The sequence below is a fragment of the Seriola lalandi genome, unplaced genomic scaffold (genome assembly GCF_002814215.2).
Source record: "Seriola lalandi dorsalis isolate HSWRI2012SDOR001 ecotype SW California unplaced genomic scaffold, Sedor1 jcf7180002054313, whole genome shotgun sequence".
Lineage (NCBI taxonomy): Eukaryota > Metazoa > Chordata > Actinopteri > Carangiformes > Carangidae > Seriola > Seriola lalandi.
In genome coordinates this window covers 733,609-754,722 of record NW_019524866.1, presented here as the reverse complement: position 1 = coordinate 754,722, position 21,114 = coordinate 733,609, and the positions used below count along the sequence as shown (strand labels likewise).

At 38.4% G+C, this 21,114-nt stretch overlaps 2 protein-coding genes across 2 annotated transcripts in view; one reads left to right on the top strand and one right to left on the bottom strand.

The window, feature by feature from the left end:
- The window catches only part of dync2h1 (dynein cytoplasmic 2 heavy chain 1), a 112,015-nt gene extending 106,731 nt beyond the window's left edge, over positions 1 to 5,284 (bottom strand). The window contains exons 1-10 of the mRNA XM_023406635.2: positions 5,154 to 5,284; positions 4,250 to 4,445; positions 3,854 to 4,027; positions 3,435 to 3,573; positions 2,978 to 3,096; positions 2,477 to 2,621; positions 1,979 to 2,124; positions 1,723 to 1,809; positions 531 to 665; positions 48 to 161 (exon numbers count right to left, since the gene is read on the bottom strand). Coding sequence (XP_023262403.1) covers positions 48 to 161; positions 531 to 665; positions 1,723 to 1,809; positions 1,979 to 2,124; positions 2,477 to 2,621; positions 2,978 to 3,096; positions 3,435 to 3,573; positions 3,854 to 4,027; positions 4,250 to 4,432 — 1,242 coding nt within the window. The 5' untranslated portion in view covers positions 4,433 to 4,445; positions 5,154 to 5,284. The remainder of the gene's footprint in view (positions 1 to 47; positions 162 to 530; positions 666 to 1,722; positions 1,810 to 1,978; positions 2,125 to 2,476; positions 2,622 to 2,977; positions 3,097 to 3,434; positions 3,574 to 3,853; positions 4,028 to 4,249; positions 4,446 to 5,153) is intronic.
- Positions 5,285 to 9,567: 4,283 nt separating this feature from the next.
- Positions 9,568 to 18,948, top strand: LOC111655289 (uncharacterized). Its single transcript, XM_023406628.2, has 8 exons — positions 9,568 to 9,608; positions 12,258 to 12,286; positions 13,264 to 13,319; positions 15,141 to 15,446; positions 16,151 to 16,438; positions 17,093 to 17,218; positions 17,348 to 17,390; positions 17,659 to 18,948. Exons 1-8 carry the CDS (start codon positions 9,606 to 9,608, stop codon positions 17,711 to 17,713), a joined length of 906 nt encoding a protein of 301 aa, XP_023262396.1. The 5' UTR covers positions 9,568 to 9,605; the 3' UTR covers positions 17,714 to 18,948.
- Positions 18,949 to 21,114: the final 2,166 nt, after the last annotated feature.

Genomic DNA, 21,114 nt, shown 5'->3' with positions numbered 1-21,114 from the left:
CATCGACACACAAAATATTTTACAACCTGAGTAGTGTGTTTCACTACCTGTTGTGGGTTATCCTGTACATCAGCAATGTAGCTCTTTAGTCTGCCAGCTACTTCCTGCTCTGATGGAGCCATTAGGCGCTCAAACTGAGCCACTGCCGCTCTCCAAAGAGGCTACAAAAACATACAAATAACAGTCATGCTCAGTCTATAAATTATGTAGATGCAGTGATATGAACTGGTTGAAGAGAGATGTTTCATCCCTGCCTGAATAGATTGTGTAGAATATGCTACTTAAAATATCAAAATGATCACTATTGCTTTCTATGTTTGCAGGTGTTCAAAGTTAATTCAGGATGAGGTGAGTGGCACAAAGGCAGCCACAATAAAGAACCTACACTCATAGTATATCCTGCCTCCATGTGGGCATTGTAAGTAACAGACCAGAGAAACAAGAATTCAATCAAGGTAATTAAAGAAGTCTCATATGTTCATACATATGCACAGACAGTACACATCCACATGAAGATCCCTACAACTAACCTCAGTGTAGGGGTTGTAATGCAGAGGGTTGAGTCCAGAGAAAGGTTCAAAGACACGATCTGAAGTCAGAGCTTGCTGCTTCCCACCTGGTAGCAAACGCAGCAGTTTCTCATGAACCATACGCAGAGTCACCACCTGGTACACAAAAACAGGGAGAATGTATTCCCATATTATCTATGCCCATAGTTTTATATATTTGGTTATCAAGCTCACAAGTGTCAGTAATAATGACTTGCAACTTGATACAGATCTTTCCGACTGTGTTTAGACAAACTCTGATACTGTAAATAAGGGTATTGACTGACACAGCTAGACTCTGCATTTCACTGACGAAGAATCCTTGTCATCCAGAAGAACTGATATGTCCATCAGTGTGGTAAACTGAAACGCTTCTGTGTGAAACCTTCAACTAAACATGAGAAAATGGCAGATATTTGATAGTTCCCACACTTAATATCCCATCCACAAGGGAAATGGTACAAATTATTATAAAGAGGAAGATATAGACACTTTCCCAATCTATCACAGCCATTCTAGGGCTAAATAAACAGCATTAGAGACACTTTATGTACCACATTTAAGCAATAGTCTGGAGAAATGACAAGGGAATGATCAGTGCCATGCATACAAACAGCTACAGAACTAGGGATGGATAGTTTGTCAAAGGCTGTGTCCTAATTCAGGACCTCACTCCTTCATAGGCAGTCCTTTGAGGCCACAAAGATTCAGAACTTCTCCAGGGACAAATGTCTGTGCATGTATGATTGGTTCATGAATGTCCAAAGTCAGTGGATTACCTTCAGGGTCAGTCAGGTGCTTTCCATCAAAAAATCTTAAAATCTCAACAAAGAGTCGCTATAATACATTTAACAATGTTGCATAATAGAAAAGTATTTTAAGGAGAATTGAAAAACATATAAAAGGTGAGTCTCTTTATCAGTCCATTTATGGTTCATGTTTCCTTCCTTGCTTAAGTGGAAATGTAACTTAACTGTGACGTCAGCTTGAATACAAATAAGCCGAAACAAGGAAGTGACAACTAAAAGGACACTTGTATATATAATTTTAACCACTCCATATGATGCAACCATTGTACCACAATGTCATGTGAAAAAGGAAAAATATGCACTTGTAAGCAATGTCTACCCTAAAGACAGTGTTTACTTTCCATTGGATCAGAACCACATCATACCTCATCCATTCTCTTTGCAAGACAATGAAGGGTTTCCGGGCAGTGCTTGTTTCCCTTCCAGGCATAGGGTGCATGTCTCTTCCACACCTAAGAAAAGTAAATACGTTTTAAACATTTATCAAAATCAATCTGACAATCTCCCACTGGCTTCATTTTACAAAAAAAAGATAAAGCTGGGTTTTCTTTGGGTTTCAATTGGTTTATGAAACCATTTCATTTTGTGCATAATTTCTTTCCATTTTGATCTACTCCATACCTGTCCAGTAAGATGATCACAGGCTTCCACCCACTGCTCACAGATGGCTACACCCATTCTCAGGTTCTCTCTCACCGATACAAATGGCTCCTCAAAAATTTTAAGACCACTCAGCTTCCTCTGCACATATCTTCCCAGAGCGCCGCCTTGTACACAAAAATTAAAACAACAAAAAAATTGACACTCACAGAAGCATCCACATACAGTGCAAACATATATACAAAAATTACACATGTACACACAGTTACTAAGACTGCCAAATCACTTGACTTTTGTCAGTAGTGCTAAGTCAACATTATAAATAAATGACTGCATTCTCAAGCATTTCAACATTAAATTGCCAACAAGGCAATGTATTGCCTCTATACATACTGTATCTACTGTATACTTAGGAGTTCTTCGGAAAACAAATTAGGTCTCTGTCTCAAAAGATGTGGCTTTCATCAACAACCAAAGTAGCTAAATGATGTTGTGTGTGTTGGTGTGAGAGAGTCCCACCAATAATGTCCATGAGTCGGACCATGCGTGTTTCTGGATAAGGCTCAAAATCAGTTTGTCGCCAAACATCATCCAGAGTGTCTCTGCTCTGTTCCACCAGATCCACAACATCAGACATAGACAAGCCATCAAGACCTCCATACTCCTGGTGGAAACACAGTAACACATAGTTGGTTAGATTCAATTTTTAGTTCTCTCCCTCTTAGTTTAAAATATCAGTTTCTAGAACAATTATAACACATTGTCAAATCTGTATGTGAAATAATATTTATGGTAAAACTCACAATTTAAAAACTTTAAAAAAAAAATGTATAACTTAAAATACCAAACTATACCCACAGTAATCTGTTGAATGCATGCTTACTACAGTTATACAATAATTGCAATACAATTAGCAACCACCCTGTATAAATATAAAAACAATAGAGTGAATGTAACATTTCCAGTTGAATTTTTATTTTCATGTAGACAGCGCTGATACATAATGGTTTGCCACCATACCTTCTGTATGGGTTTAAATTGCTCAGAGAAATAGGTCGCCCTTTCTCTCACACTGTTCTTCTCTGCAGACTCAGAGAGATCTGCCCAGTACAGGAACTCATCACTAGGAGTCAGGATGCCTACACAGAGTGGAAAAAATATGAGTATATAGTGTGAAAATCATAATCTATCATATCTAGAAATCTTACATTTAACTGATGAGAGCATGTCACTACAGCTTCCAGCAGTAAGGCTAAACTTTCCCATGAGTGACACTTACATTTAAATAATACACACATATGGTTAACACTTTCCTTTCATACATACTAGCAAGATGTTTTACCAAATGGCATGCATAATGTTATCTCCCTCCAAAATTGAAATACTTGAAAAACCATCTACTATTGCTCTGACAATTCTGTAGGCCCAGATGACATGTGTATTTTTTTCTGCAAAAATATATTTATGTACTGTATACCAAGGACATCCTCCTCCATGTGGCCCTTTTTGGCAGATGATTTTGCTCTGGACCGGCGGACAACTGAGCCAAGGCCATCCTCCAGCTCACTCAGCAGGCCTGCCAACTTAGGGTCAAATGCTGAACACCAGTGCTCATCCTTGGGAGAAGATAAATATAGACTTGTTTTCTTCAGCAGAAAATGCTTCAAATAAATCTATTTATATTTGGTAATGCTGCTGTAATATTTATCTACAGAAATTCGTTTTTTCTCTGTTGTTTATTCCTTTTCGATTCCGAAGTAGTAATAGTCATATTGAGTTTTTCTAAATAAAAATATAGAAAAAGTTTTGATTGCTTCTTACATGAATATTCCAAATAGTAGCTTCATATTTGCTAGAAGTTTTTGCTGACTGTGTGATCTAGAAGTACGGGCCCACCTTTAGCAGTACAGGTGCAAAGACCTGTTTGACAGCCTGGTAGAGGGTGTTGATGGGAGACTCTAGCATGGATGACACCAGGAGGCTCCTGTGAAGGTTATCTTCGGTGATCACTGTGGGATGCAGCTTGAAGAACACCAACACCTTCTCTTTGCTGTCCCCTGAAGCTTCAATCTGTCAAAGGACGATGAGGCAAAAGGCATTGTTTCTTTATCAAGTCAACATATGACAGTTAGTTTAGCACTAAAAATAGCCTATTCATTGTAAATTATAGTGTACCTTTAAAAATTATTTCCATTTAACCAGTTAGTTTAAGTTTAGGGTTTCTGCACTTTGAGCCTTGGAAAATCTTTTACATTTTTATTTTTGTCATGATGCTTTAAATATTTGTGTTACCTTATTTGACAAATGAAGGTCATTGTCATGTCTGCTAATGGACAGGACAAATTCATTTCCATCATCCAAGAATTTGTTGAGCTCTGGGCTGTTAGCCAGGGATGACGAAGGCTTTATCCCATAGAAGTTTCCAGTTGTGGTCAAGATAAACGTCTTGCGAACATCATCTGAACCGTAGGGCATCTTTCAGCTGGAACTAATGTACTGAGAGTGAGAAAGCTGTACACAAAACTACACAAATATATTTATATACAGTGGGGTCAAAAAAATGGAGACCACTTTCAAATTAGCATCTCAGAATTTGGCTAGTAACTCCTGCATAAAGACCAGTCCCTGATAACCCATTACAGGGCACAAACTGGGGTGATATCAGGCTCTAACTTCAGTCATGAAGTCGTGTTCTTTAACCTAAATCGTAATATGACTTGGTATTCTGCGGACCTAGAAACAAGTTAATAGACACCCTCTTATATTATTATATCATATCAAACGACACCACCGTTCAAGTTTCCCGTTTAACCGTCCAGGTTTTTAGGTAACATTTAGCATTTTTGAAGTGATGCGTCAGTGCTATCAGTGTTGATATCGTTGCTAAACTCTTAGCTACTATCTTATATGTGCTAGCGCTAATAACGTTAGCTATCAAACCAGCAATCGTTCAAACGAGTTTATTTGTTTAAGCAGCCTCTTCTATTTGCATGGAAATTACTAAACACGTTAGCAAAGTTACGGTACAGTATTATAGCTAACATAAGCAATGGCTGTAGGAGAGGGCAAATATCATGAGCTAGCAAGCTAGCAAGCTAACGCTACCTCACTTCCTCTGCGAATCAAAATTAAGCATTGTAGATTGCTGCCTTGAATTCAGAATTCTAGCCACTTAATGGTAGGCTTGGTTTCATACCGTTTTGCCACCAAATGTTCTACTCTTGGATTTTCTGGTAACTTAATCCATGGGGTGAAGCTGTAGCAATCTGTTGCTCCTGCCTGTGAGTATTCTCCAAGATTATGCTTGCGTGGTTACCAGGTAGCAACTACGATCTCTTGTACCGCGTAAAGACGCGGAAGTAGAATCCTACGCAATTTACTTACGCCATTTACTTAGAGTAGCCGCACACCACTGCGCACACGAATCAGGCCAGGACAGCGCCTCTGTGAAAGCCAAAAAAACCCGTTTCCTGTTTTCAAAAAAACACCTGTAGTTTTGCAGCTTCTAAAGCGAGACTAAAATTCAAAAATGAAAGTCAACAATTTTTTAAAAACATAATTCATGTTCTATTATATTCATAATTATAACTATAATTCATGTGAATTAATATGAATCGTATATCCATGTTGTCTAGAAATGTAATAGGTCTTTGCAGACATTGTCACAGCAGGAAAAACACAGGTTATACTAATAACATTAATAATGTCTCTTCAATTCAGGTGTGGCAGTAGGCCATGACAGTGTAACAGTGAGCCAGCAGTCAATCAACTGTCATTAATTTTTATTAATGACACCTGTGTTTTTATCACTGTGACATTTCAGTATGTCCATTCTCAGCACAGAATTTAATGTCTCCTCTGTGAACATGGCTACATTAACCTACAAGTTGGCTCCTGTACAAAAATTAGCTGCAGGGTCCCTATTAACCCTCTGTACACCTTCTTGTGTGTGCATTGTATAAATTATTTCTAGGATTGATTACCCAGCCCCAGGTTGGTTGTGTGGTAATTAATTTTTGACACAATTTAATTTAGGAAAATTCACCATCTAAGAAATACTTAGGGTAACTCTTCAAGACAGGGCTTTAATGTCAGGTAATAAAGGATGACCTATAGGACCTTATGTCAGTTGACAGTTGGTTTTGTTAATGAATATTTCTATATTTTAGCAAAACCTTTGGTGCCCCCAGTGGTCAGAGGCCCTTGGGTTTTGCCTAGTTAGTGAGCCAGCTGGTGACCAAGAGCATCAGAACCAGAAAAACTCTAATTATGGCTGCAGGGAAATTGTTTGTTGCATGCCTATAGCTGCTTTACATTAATCCCTGCGTTAAGCTATGGAGTATGGAGTTAGGTCTTCTTTTGTGACAATTCTCAATCATGGGTCAGATTTTTGCTAAGACTAATCAAGGCTTATAAAACATTCATCCTGCAATCATTTTGAAAATGCATAGTTCATGGCCCTAAAGCATGCACAGCGTTTATTCATTATTCAAATTCAAAGTCACATACACCAAAACCACTTTGGAGCAGGGAATCTCCTTTTACATAACTAGGGTTTCATTTCTGTCACAGCCCTAATATAGGTAGAAGGGAAACTCTGTTGTCACACAGTGTTTCCACACCCACTTGCACATGGGAAATGTAGGATTGGTATGACGGCCTTTACCTTTACTGTTGACTAGCAGTATCAATAACACTGATAACACTTCCTCTTCAAAAAGTATTAAAACCTCTTCACTTTTTGAACACTTTATTGTCTTGTAGATTTCATTGTACATGGAAGAAATTCAATCAATCTACACTCAACAATCCATAATGTCAAGCACTGTCAGATTGGATGGGAAGTGTATGTCATCTTCAGGTCTCTCCACAGATCCACTTCTAGTCATTGTTATGCTGAAAGGTGAATGACTGCCCCAGTGTCAGGTCCTATGCAGCCGAGAGCAGGTTTTCTTCAGGAACCTCTCTGTATTTGGCTGCATTCATCGTTCCCTGAATTCTGGCTAGTGTCTCTGTCCCTGCCACTGAGAAGTTCCCCCATAGCATGATGCTGCCACCAGCTACATAGGTCTGGTGTTTGCCAGACATAGTGTTCAGAGTTCTGCCCAAAGGGATACATTTTTGTCCTGTCAGACCAGAGAATCTTTTTTCCCTCATGCTCTCAAAGTGGTTTGAATGCCATTCAAAAAACACTAACCAGGCTATCATGTGCCTTTTACAACAAACTGACTTCTACTAGAAGTGGCTTCTAGTCACTCTACCATAAAGGCCTGATTGATGGAGTGCTGCTGAGATGGCTGTCCTTACGCCAGGTTCTCACATCTCTACAGGTCACGGTCACCTCCCTGAACCAGGCCTTTCTTGCCGAGTTACTCAATTTAGCCCGACAACCAACTGCAAGAAGAGTCCTGGTGGTTCCAAACTTCTTCCATTTCACAATTATTTAGGCCACTGTGCTTCTGGGAGCGCTCAAAGCATTACAAATGGTTCTATACCCTTGTCTTGATGTATGCCTCACCACAATTTTATCAGAGAGGTCTAGAGGTTGTTGGTTTGGTTTTAGTCCTGACATGCAGTGTGAATTGTGGGACCTTACATGCAAAGGCATGTGCCTTTCTAAACTATGCCCAATCAATTCAGTTTTCCACAGGTTGTCTCCTGTCAAGTTCTAGACACATCTCAATGATAACTACAGGAATCAGGGTGGACCTGACCACAATGTGGAGTGCATCATCCCTAAATACTTTTGTAAATGAGAGATTTCAGTTTTTTTTTTTGTTAATAACTTAGCAAACAAATCTAGAAACATGTTTTCACTTTGTTATTATAGGTAACTGAGTGAAAACAGTCCCTGTCATCTCTATGTATATAATATCTACCTTCATTCTAGACTGTTCAACTTTCATTGCACATGAACCTAATTCCTGGAAAAATTAGACGTCTCATGATTCAAAAACACAGCAGATATACAGTAGCATGATAGAAAGTGTTGTATCAGGCAAAATGGAATTACTAGGGATGAGTCAAGGTCAAGTGAGGAGGTTTACTGTTTAAATTTATTGGGGAAACACAAGGAAAATCCCAGAATTTTCCCAGAATTTTGTTGTTGAGACTAAAGCCTGGAATTCCAATTTTTTTGCCGTAATCAAAAGGTATCAACCAGATATAGTAAACAGTGGCAACATGTACTGAACAATGTATAGTGTGCACGGTCGTAACTATCTAAAAACATCTTTTTGTTACGAAGATTACTTGTGAGTGCTGGAATTCTGTTTGTCTTCTATCTGTCAGGTGTTATTTGAGAGTTGTTCATGGGTGAGCATCAGGAGCTGATTGCTCCTGTGAAAGATTGTTCATCCATCCAAGGGCTTCCCCTGCTTTCCCGAACTGAGATAGACCTCTTTCGGACTACAGACATGGGTGTATAATCACAAAACATATGGTTTTGTGTTCGAATCACTTTTCCTTGACTGTAGTGGAAAGTGTTGTGTGGTCAATGACAACTGGAAAGCAGAACTTATGAAAATGTGTGATGAGAATCTCACTTTGCTCACATTGGGTGAGCCTTAACATGCATTGTGAGTCAGACACGCTTTATTTTGTAAAATTGAATTCATCAAAGGTCGAAGTAAATATTAAATTACATATCTAAATTAAAGGCAATACATTAGAGATTCTGTCCAGTTTTTACATCCAGGTCAGTTCAGTTAGCTGGGAACCTCACAAATTATTTTTGAAAAGGTAATTAAGGATAATTAAGAGGGACAACAAAGTGGTTGGAAATAGAAGTGAAAAGATGCTCTATAAAGTAAACACTTTATAGACAAGATAACATGACTATCGCTTGTTTCACTTTATTAATGCAAGAAGATTACATGAGCAGTCTCAGAAAGCCAGGAAAGTCACTGGTTCCACTTCCCCTTCCTCCCCCATATGACCCTTTTTTAATTCAGTTGCTGTGAATTCATCTTCATCTTTTATAATGAGCAAACATAATCTTCAAGATTATAAATTTTTATAACCATTTCTCTCAGCTGTACATTACTATAATTACCTCTGAACTTTAGTTTCCTCTTTCCACAACACTGAACATTCATTGTGAGTTAAGCAATTATATTTAATGTGACGTATTCAAAAATCTTTTCAACAAACAATCAGCAGCAGATTGTTGGGGGTGAAACACTACTGTATTCTGTAGATAAATGCTTGTGATCGCTTCCAAAGAATAGGTGAGCACGAGCTAGCAAGTGAACAGGGAAGTGTGTTTTGACGTCACCCATAGTGAATACATGCGTTTCGACACGCAAACACACACACACAACCCTCGCAACCATGTGATTCTGTGGAAGCCTTCTTTAAGTTACTCGACAGTAAATGAAATACGTTAGTCAAATCTCATCCAAATAAAGAGCAGTTAAATACAGTGCTACATTTGTATCATATGGCATCAAAGGCAGATCAAGTTTTGTGCAATTTACTCCAAACAGGACACTGTTAGTTTGACAGTTACTTGTTTTTCATATGTGATTTAAAAAAAAAAAACACATAACAGCCAAATGACTCATCTCAACTCAGCCCCACCCATCACCCTACTAGAGGAAGTCCCTTGCTCTCATTCTTTCACACACACACAGAACAGGCAACCATCATGGTAAGAACTTGTTTCACCTCTTCCCTTTCTATCGTCTGGTTTTTAAAAAGTTCATTGTATTGCTGTGATTAAGGACATTATTTAGATAATAATGCCTCGCTGATGTCATCAACTAATTCTCTCCATTAACATCATTTTCTGTATGAAGGAAATACTTGCAATGTCATCAAGGAGCAGCCAGTTAATGCCATGTGTGTGTGTGTGTATATACAGTATGTTTGCAGGATCATAACCTCTCAAAATCAAAACCTTTTTGGTTGTTGGATTATAGCATTCAGCAAACTCACAAAAATTAAGTAAGTCTTAGCTGCAAGGAAACTAAAACCTGTATGCATATCAGGAAATCTTTTTGTCCACTGATAGATTAACTATCTTATCATAGGAATAATATGTGCGACTATTTGCTCTTGGATAGAGGAAAGTTTTAGAAAACGTTACAGAGTGAAAGATGTCAGTGAGAGCATCGTGAGTGTTTACAGCTAGTTGTGTAAATACAGTACGACCACAGGTCTCTTATTTCAGTTCAGTCTCTTTCGCCCCCTACAAAATTCTTTGCAGTCATTTCTATTTTTTACTCACATGAAGTATCACACATCTCACACATTAAAAAGATGAGAAACTCATGTGAGATGAGTTCAAATAAGTGTATGGGACTGATTTTTGCTTTTGTAGCTCACTTGACAGCGAAAGCCTAACCATAGGTCTGCACTTGTTGCCTTGAAACATGAATGCAGTGAATACGACAGAATAGGTTCTGCTCAGTAAATCATAAAATGTCATGTGGGAATCCCCATGCCAGTAGTGTTTTAATTTATAGTCACTACTATGACTGTATAGCTAATGATTAATAAACACATTGTAGGGAGCACACAGTTAAATACACAGATTGAATCATGCCACTCAGCCAGTCATTACAGCCACAATGTTCTCTGTTTTTCAGTTCTTTAAGTTTACTTGCTTTTATGCCTTTTACAGTATATTTATATATTAAATAAAAATTATTAAAGTATGTAGGTGTCCCTACATGCGACTGTGTTTCAGGAGTTTGAGTGGGTGGGAAGGTCGATAGTTTGATCCTCCCATTTGCATGTCAAAAGAGTCTTTGGGCAACATACTGAAGCCCAAATTGCCCCTAATGGCGCTACCATCAGTAAGGGGGATTGCATGTGTTTGTATGGAATGTATGGATGTGTGTGAGGGTGAATGTAGCCTGTATTACAAAGTGGTTGATAAGATTCTCGCATTCAAGTGAATGGGAAGGTGGTCTCAGACTTTTGGACACCACGATATATAAAACCTTTTATATAACAATAGTTCAACTATACCAAGGAGGTCTTTATCCCAAATTCACCTCTCACTCCCTAAACATGAATTTTGATGAAAAATAGGAATACCTCTCAATACAAGGAAACCACAAACTTTAGCTTCAAATATTGTATTGTATTGTATCATATTAATATATATGATGCCTGTTGTTTCTATTAGCCTCATACAGAAGCAAGAATTCCATAGTTATTATTATCTCTGTCACAATCCTTCTGGTGTCACTTTGGCTGAAACTAAAGCCACCATGTGCAGTACTTTGGGTAAATATATGGTCCTTGGGAATTCCCTCTGATGTGGTTTCTGTTTTCGACACATGCTGCAAGGCCTCATTATGAAGCATGATGTGTGTGTGGTGGTGTTTCCCCTGGAAGTCCATTTTTGTATTCAGGTTATTTCTTTGTTGCAGACTCAACATTCTATGAATTTGTGTTTTCAGCATACAGAAAACTTTTCTCAAAAGAGTGACAGTTGCTTATGTAATTTCTAGAGTGCATGTGCATGTAATGTGAGTAAAGTGAGACCAAGTGTCTAAGAGGACAAGTGTGTGATACACTTTGATTGGCTGACATTTTTCCCTTTCGTTTTATTTATCGTGCTACACCATAACCTATAACTGACAACAATTCATGCACTATTTTCTTCCTGGGAATTTCCTGAGAGGTGAGATCACTCTCAGCAGATCCTTAGCAGAGAAGTGGCAGCACCAAAATCATTTCCTCATGAATAATTATAGACACACATTTAAAGCTAGCTTTTGAAAACCGAAAATAAAATCAACAGTTCTCTGTGAGGAAAACTGAGTTTTTACAGGTTCATACACACACAGCACATTCAGTATGTACTAACTGAAACTATACATTGGCTGATAGTTTCGGCATTTGCTACAAAACAATAGAAAACTTGAAGGTACTGTTTGAAGTGAGGCAGCAGATTCCCCTGGCAGGTACAGGAATACACCACTCTGCATACAGAAACAGGCTTTCTCTGATACTGCTCACTGGGGCTTTCCTTCAGTTTGTCTGTTGAAAACACTTTTTGGGTGTGTTATTTCGGGATGAACTCATTTTCCCACTCGAGACTGACTGTGAAGAACCAGTTAGATAAGAGACGGTGTTTACTGTATACTTGTGTACTATTGACATTGATTACACAAACACTATCATTTAATAATGTACACAGTAGGCCTGTCTCTTATACACATCTTGCTTGAGTGCTCTTTGAACTTGCCACTCCAGTGAACTCCTGCCTGCAGTTGTTGAGATAGATACCAAATTAAATGAAAAGATAATCAATCACAGTGATTAACTTTTGTTTTTTCAACAGGCTTTCAAAAGCAACCGACAGTATTTTCTGTAAGTACCCCTCCAGCTTTCCATCATCTCATGATCATTTTGAAATTTAAGCAATAGACCATGTGGTGATATGATTCGCATGTTAAGTGTTGTTCATGCATCCTGCATGAACCATGTTTTCAGCCTTAAAGAAAGACACTGACAGTAGTCTAAACATCATGACCTCAAGGTCCAACCCTCATCAGGACTTTTGAAAGATATTATTATTTGTGTAGGGAGCTTAAGATACAGGAACAGCCAGAGATGTAGTCATGGAAATAAAGATTACTATTATCCATGAAAGTGTCACTTTTAAGATTCTGATACCCCCTCTCCATAGTGACAGCATTCTTACTGGTAGTCAACCACAAAACATTGCCAGGAAAAGACTAAAAATCACCTGAGAACTAACTGAAACATATGAGTGTATCAGTTAGTGACTCTGAATCAGTCAGTGGAGCTATTGGTCTTAAGGGTTATCAACTGGAGCGCCAGCGCTTAAAATGTATGACAATAACATGCATCTATATTATCTAAAAGGACAAGGATACTGAGAACTTTTTTCAAACCTAAACTGAGTTAAATTTGTTCTATGGGACTATACTTGGAGGAATTTTTGATTCAAAGCACCTTGAGGATCCAGAGAGAAACATACAAAAACATAAGTGCACACCCAAGGATGTGCGCTTGTGTTTTTGTGGAGGGGGAGGAGGAGGGGTGGCACGCTCAGCTTTAGAAAGAATGATTGTTGTTGATATACTGTAGAAGAGTGAGTCTGCTCAAATTTGATGATGATGATGAAGTCAATATGAGCACATGCGGCTCCAAAGGCAGTGAATTGAACTCTCAACTATCTCTAGACTATTGTTAAAAGTCTAGAAGTTAAAAGTTAAAAGTAGCCTATTGTTTGTGCTGTGAGCATGCAGTTTCTGTGATTGTAATGTCCCTGCATCACCCGAATAACCATGTAAACAAGTGATTTTCCTCTGTCTTTCAAGAAACCCAAGGCTTTCCCTGGTGGCTCTGGTTTGGTTATGTGCCATTTATGTCACAGGTAAGCACTTCTGTCAATGCATCAACAACATGTCTTCATCTTGGGTTTTGCAGTGAAACTAGTTGTTCATATAAATAGATCACACAAATAAGATGTGATATCATAGCGTTATGCTTGGTCACACATCAATGCCAAATATATTGAGTCAAACCAGCACGGCTGCTGGTTACCTTAGTTTAGCATAATGACTGAAAACTGAAGTAAGGCTAGCTGTTTCCCCCTGTTTCCAGTCCTTGTGCTAAGCCAAGTTAACCGGCTACTGGCTGTCGCTTCATATTTACCATACAGACATGAAAATGGAATCAATCTTCTCATTTCAAAGTCCCACCGGCCTCATCGACCACATTTCTGTTATCAGCAAAATAGCTATGATAAAACAATTGTGATAAAATGAGCTACCTGCTGATCAAAACCACACTTCAAACCGCAGAAGTCAGTGACATGCTGGTGAGGAGAGATGAAAAGCTGTCAAGCTTAAGACATAGACATTTTTCTTAGATGTTGATGGTCAGTTCAAACCTCTATGTCATTGCAATATAATTTTTGAAATTTTGACCTTCATCATGCAAAACAAGAAACCCACTACTAGTCAAATCTTTTACACAGGAGGAAAGGACAAAGGGGAACTGATATTAGTCTACTGCGTCATAAAGTGAAGCTCTCAAAAGGGCAAAAGAAAAACCCTTGACCTTCACGCCCGCCCACAACCTAAAGTAAAAGCTTTTAAATCGACAAATGGCTAAGTGAACTGAACATTTTATTAGGAACACCACACCAATACTGGGTGGAGCCTCCCTTCGCTTGCAAAATAGCTTCACTTCTTTGTGGAATTGATTCCACAAGATATTGGAAACATCACTTTGAGATTCTGCTCCATGTTGACATGACTATATCACATCATTTCTGCAGATTTGTCAGATGCACATTCATGCTGCCAATCACCTATTCTACCACATTGCAAAGGTATTCTATTAGATTCAGATCTGGTGACTGAGGAGGTCACTGAAGTTCACTGAACTCATTGTCATGTTCATGAAACCAATTTGAAATGAAGTTGATGCACACGGTGCATTATCATGCTGGAATTAGTCATTTGAAGATTTGAAGACACATTTTAGCCATAAAGGGAAGCATATGGTTAGCAACAATGCTCACAAAGGCTGTGGCATTCAAACAATGATTGACTGGTAGGGCCCAAATGTGTCAGCCTCAGTTTTCCGTTCTGTTAGCTCAAACCAAACTCCCCATTATCCTTTGACCTGTCTCATCAACAAGGCGAAACTACCAGTCATCTGGATGTTTTATGTTTTTCTCACCATTCTGAGAAAGAAAAAACTCTCTAAAAGAGACTGTTGCATGTAAAAATCACTCAAACCACAAACAATCATGCCACGGTCAAAGTCACTGAGATCACATTTTTCTTGTTTGATGCGAACATTAACTGAAGCCCATGACCTGCATCTTTTATGATCCACATGATTGTCCTGGCATTAATACACGTACAAGGGTTCCTAACCTAGATTTCAAAATAGAAGATAGATAGCTTTACAATCTAACATGCAATATAACAAGTCAAAGTTTTGGCTTGACAAAGCTGATAATAATCATAGCTCAAAATAGCCATCTTGAGAAATGCAATTTGCCTGCAATTAAAGTTAATACATTTGTGATTTTTAATAGCCTACAACTTCATAGCCTATTTCTGTTTCTGCACCAGGCCTTGTATTCATTTCTCCCCTAATAAATAAAAATTCATTCTATTTAATGAACTGTTTCCCAGTATGCTCTAACCCCTTAATCCTGTTTACTTTTCTTTTCCAGAAAGTGCTACTCCAATTCACATCAGAGGGGAGGTCGGTGGAAATGTGACCTTTCATTGTCCCGATGAAAAGAAAGAGGATGTTCAATTTTTCTACTTTCAAACCAACGACACATTCGTGAACGGCTACTATGATTCAAAAGATCTAAGGACATATGGACCGATATGGGAGAACACAAGAGTGGATCACAATGAGAAAACTGTGGACATGTACAGACTGAACATCTCACATAGCAGAGTCTATGAGTGCATTATCCAGTACAAAGACGGGTCTTTGAGTACAAAGTCAATCAGCCTCAGTGTCACAGGTATGAGTGCGTTAAATTTAATATTTAAAAATGTAGTTTGATTAGCTACATTTTGGGTTGTTAGTTAACTTTCATTTTCTAACACAATGATGGAATAATACTGTGTAGGCTATACAACATTTTTAGTTAGGCACTCTCCTAGCGGCCCCATAGGCAGAAAGGTGGCCAGTTTCTTTCTTCAGTATTTGTGAAAATTAATGTCGAAAATAAAATAAAAATCTTTTTCTTTTTTTTTCTTTTTCAAAACATAGAAATAAGGTGTTGAAAGTACAACATTTGCCAAATACTTGTGTGTGATGCCACATATGAAATAGCTGTGCAATCACAGATGTGGTACTGCTGTATTTTTAACTATTGTAATAGGACAAAGTCAGTGACTTGTATCTGAAGTGAGCTGATCACTGAAGTATGTGCCTTCTGTGATCAGTGTGCCTTTAGCAAGTGTGTTTTAATTACAGATTGCTTTCTTCAGTTTGAGATACAAGGATAGTTTTCATACCCATCTCACAAAGACAACATTTATTCATAGTCATAGTGATTTGACTTTGAATTCCTTAAGTGTAAAAAAATAATATCTTGCTTTTATGCACCCTTCCATCACTCTCCCAATACTAGTGATATTGATGATCATATTCTTCCTAGATTCAGCCTTTCTCAATGGAAACAGAGGGCTGACAGTGATCACTTTCTTCTGTTTCTTCTAGCCAACTACAGTAAACCCACAGTCACAAAGTCCTGTGAAGATGGCTCCAGTTGCCTTGTGACATGTGTGTCCTATGGTGGGTACCCAGGCACTGAGGTGATGTGGAACATACCTGTGTCTGAGAATACCAGCGGCCAGCTGTGGAAAGTTGTGAACAACAGTGAAGTGCCCAATCCAAGCACCATGATGTACAATAGCTTCAGCACTGCATATTTTAATTGCTCCAAAGGAGAACTGACATACCTCAGCTGCTCTGTCGGTGACGTCACCTCGGACATGTTCTCAGTCTGTGAGTACTGACAGGACAAGTCCTTTTGCTTTCTTTACCAAAATCTGCACAATTTCTACCACTGGCTAAGTTTTGAGAAGTGTAAAAGGCAATGGAAACCCCTTGGCATAGATTCCCTTTGACGGCTACTTTTCAAGGACTCTATGATGGAAATTTTGCATCCTTTTAGATCCTAATGTTTGACTGTTTGACGTTCTCAGATTTCACAGTTGTGCTTTGAGCATAAATGCTATTTTTTTTAATCATCTTGTTACTGCAGCTATTAAATACTGTAAATCTATTCTGATGCTGTAAATACTTAGTAGTGCTTGAAGTGCATATTAAGTGGCAGCTTAAGAAGGTCCTCAACAAATGCACAACTTGTCAACTGTTCAAGCAATATTTTTTAATCACTAATCACTTAATCACATCTATCTGGGGATATTATTTAACCTTTTTTTAAAAAAAAAAAAAATTAAACTATATTTCTGTGACCTATTGATAAAGATTTATGTCTTAAGTAGGAATAAATAGGTTTAGGGCTGAGAGTCACAGACAAGTGGTAACAGTTCTTGGTCTGATTTGTTGATAATAAGAAAAGTATGAAATGTTGCAAGCCTCATGCTTTAAACACAACTTTTTTTGACTCTATAATACATTTGTTTTTATCCGTAGGTAAACCTAAGGTTGTACACGGCATATACAATCCTGTGATAATAACAGCCATCTGTGCAGTTGTGGCTTTTGTCATTTCTATTGTGGCATTGCTACTGTGGCGTAAATACAAGAAAAGACCGACAGGTAAGGATAGAGATTACATTGGTCATAAAGTTGCTGTTCTGCACACATTTATGTTTGTAAGAGCGAAAAGATATCAGTGCAATAATGTGCAAAAACTCACAATAGCTTCTACTGTGTTTTGGTTTCCAGGAGCACTAGCAGTAGATGTGAAACATGGGCAGAGTGTAAAAGAGTAAGTGGATGTTTACCAGACACAATTGCCCCCATTTAAAAAGTCATAATACTTCGCATAGATAAATGTAATGTAAAAGGATAAAGAGTATGATGAGGAACAACTGCTATGAAGAAATCATGTCCCAGATACAGTACCTCAAAATATTCTCTGTAACTTGTAATACATATCATATACATGTCTCAAATTCTTTTCATCACTACCATCTTGTCACCACTGACCTTATCTCTCCCTTTCCCCCTTCCTTTGTGTATTTTATTTTCTCCAGGGAGGAAATAGCCCTCAGCATAAAAGAGGAGGGGGAGAGGCATCCTGAGTGCTGACCTCGTGAAGAAGTACATCCGATTTTTATTCGGACCAATAATATTACCTGTTCTAGTCTAGAACTAAAACTGTATGTCACTCAAGTGTGCGTTAACATTTTGACTGACTGGCTTCATACAAGACAGGAATAGCCAGTACCCAAAAGCGTCCAAGGAGCACGGTGTCAATGTTTCAGTGACACTTGTGACCTTTAATGTTTGAGGAAGTATTCATCACTAGTATCCCTTTACTGGTGAAACACAGTGCGTCATTCAACTAAGAGTAACTTATACTTCCCAAAAAAAGGACTTTTCTAATGGTTTGTGGTAAGATTGATGTCGTGTACTGGGAAAAAAAACAGCATCTATAGGGAAACATTTCCCAGCACCGTGAGTGGGAAAATCAAACACAGACAAACAGTTTGTTCAAAGCTTGATGAAATGTGTATTTGATTGTTACACTGACATGTCTGGGTACAAGTGTGAACTGTTACATGTGTCAGTTTTGGAATGAGTTTTAATCATTTTTTGATACATATAATGTTGTATATTGCACTTTAAACCCCCCCCCCATTTTTTTTTTTTAATATTCTCTTGTTTTTTTATTTTTGGCTTTGTAGAAATCCATTTTTTTTAATTTAATGTAATATTTGTGTCCAGGGTTTTACTCTTCAATTCGTTTGTCCATCAGAAATGATCTGTAGCAGAACCTGGGGAGATAAATATATGAATGCAGGGAAGATAGATGTCAGAAGAGCGTTTGCACATGAATTTGTTCTCTGCACTTTGAGATTCCAGTATTCCTGTGTAAGGTGCAATAATGAATTAAAGAAAAAAGGGAAAGAGGTTTTTCTTTTATAACGAAATTACCGTTACCCTAATTTTTACTTCTTCACAGCTCCCTGCTCTTTTTCTCAGGTGACTGTTCTCGTGTGAGAGAAACTTTTTGTATGTACATATATTTTGGTAAATATTTATTTCATTTTATGTTTTTCTTCCTAAAAATCTAAATATACATTCTTTGCCCTGTTTACACTATTGGGTTAGAAGACTTCAGTTATTCCTCCTTCCTTGGAATTGCAAAAGTCTCAAAGGCCTGCTTTCATTTCCTAAATCTGTGCAAAACACTCTGCTGTTTTAACTGGCTGTTTTTGTTTTTTTGGTATTTCCCATAAATTCACAGCTGTGTCTGGATCTCCTTTTTTTCTTTCATATTGTAATGTATAATCAATTAAAGCAGTGTAATTTAATTATTATTACGTTGTGGGAAGAATCTTACTCATTTATTTTCCCTCACTTTACTACACGGTCAGAATATCCCTTGAACTTGACCTGCTGCAATAGATTGTACAAGTTACACTGGGAGGCTGGAGTGAGATGTTTTTGCAATCCAGTCTAATTGCCACTAGATGTAGTACTAGCACCACAGAGAGTGGAGGAATATCCCGCTGGCAGAGTAGCTGGTGTTGTGCACTGTATCCTTTAACATCTGAATATTATTTTGAAGTACTACATCCATGAGCCTGATCACATTTGTCATGAGCTAGCCCGCAAAAGCAACTTCATTTCCGCCTGCCTGGGGAATGAAACAATGCTTATGCATTCAGCACATGATGTATAAATCAGAGCAAAGTGAACACAATCCTCTTAAACAGGGATACATATTGTCTCTCTGACCTCAATATGTGGTCACCTGCCAGGAGAAGGCTGAGTAGCCCTGGTTTAGTGAAGGTAAAGAGAAGGGAAATAGAGAGTGGAGAGGTTTGTAGAAGTGAGGTGAAATCAAAGGAGGGAGGAGAAGATGTAAGGCCGTTTGCTCATATGAATCTAGTATGTCCTGTCTAACAGAGGATATCGTTAACATTGTAGATACACATCACAGCAAACCTTCTTTCTGTCTCCACCTCTTGTTCTTTTTTTTTCTCCCATTCTCTTCACACATTTTAATCTTTCAAAACACACACCTCCATGTCTTTTTCTCACTTGCTTTCTCCATGTCTCCTGAGTCACTGTGACAGGCTGTCAGTCCACCTCTATGCCCTGTGTTTACACTGGGCAGCAGAGCAGCACCAGGCTGGTTGCACTTCAGGAATGTAACCCCAAGGTCCCTGCCCTCCACCACCTCCACCTCCTTTTCCCCTCTCCCTTCTCCCCATCTCTATCCTCCAAATCTTTTTCTCCTTCTCCTCACTTTCATTCTGTTCCTTCTTCCCGACATTCCCCTTCTGCTCCTCTCCTCCATCTAATTATCTTCCCATTTCCCCCATCACCCCTACCCAAACCTCCCTTCCTCTCCTTCTGCCACCTTTCTCCTCTCTTTCCTTTACCCACCCTTTCTCCTTTCTCTCCTCCGAACCTCCACTCCCCTTCTCCCTCGCCTTTTCTACTCCCTCTTTAAAATTCAGAGTGCATTGTCCAAGATCACTCACACCCCCCTTCCCCCTGTCATCATCCCCTCACTTCCTACACCACCCCCCAGCCCCCCATCTGTATGTCCTCCCTCCCCTCATTCCTCTGCTGTCTAACCCAAACAAACCAGGGAGGACTTTCCTCTGTGGTGGCTGTAAGAGAAACACACCACATGTCAGACTTAGTTTAAACATAAACATTAGACAATTTGAGGTACTGGAAAAGGATATGATGTGCCTAAATTCAACATGAGATAGCGCTACTATTAGGAAATCTTAACACTAAAACTCACCACTGAATATACAAAAATCAAAGCGGAGAACAGTATATTTTGGTGTTTATTGGCAAAAGTCAACTCTTGAGAATGGCGCAACATCCACAGAAAGACTAAAAGCAATGGACTGCACAGAGAAACAATAAAAAAGCTTGTTTTTTCAATTGGTTTGTTCAACAAACCAGTTAAAAAAACAAACTACAAAGCACTAAATTTGTTTGGGTCACAAGCAACACAAAGACATTTTCTTTATTCATCAAGCCTTTGAAATAAGTTTTTTTCCCTTTTACTATGAGGAGCTCTTTGGATTTCATTTGTCTGTGTTTTTTATGAATATCTCTGATATTGTAAACTAACACTAACATCATGATATTTATTTAAAAAAAAAGAAAAAAAAGAAAACATTTTAAAGGATTATTCAAACACCCACTAATTGTTTCCAAATTGAATGAAGAATTACAATCTTTATAGACACATCAGGAGTCCAGGCAAAGAAAGTAGATGTAATAATTGTGAACAGTTTAAGCAGACTGTTCTCTTTTCCAGTGATGCAGCAGAGTGTGTAATCTCCTGCTTAATGGAGAACCCTTTCAGTCAGGACACAGTCCTGTGGCATTTCTCAGCAAGCGGTGTGTGACCTCTGCCACACTGTTCTGCGTGGCGCCCATACCAGGAGATTTATAATCAGATTATACTAGTTATGAAAGTCAACTAGATTAGTTTTAGTGCAGGGAGCCGG

What these genes read in the sequence shown, in the direction of transcription:
- LOC111655289 (XM_023406628.2), top strand. An exon ending in ATGTGCCATTTATGTCACAG is followed by an intron (nt 13,320 to 15,140) that starts GTAAGCACTTCT and finishes TTTCTTTTCCAG; the next exon opens with AAAGTGCTACTCCAATTCAC. An exon ending in ATACAAGAAAAGACCGACAG is followed by an intron (nt 17,219 to 17,347) that starts GTAAGGATAGAG and finishes TTTGGTTTCCAG; the next exon opens with GAGCACTAGCAGTAGATGTG.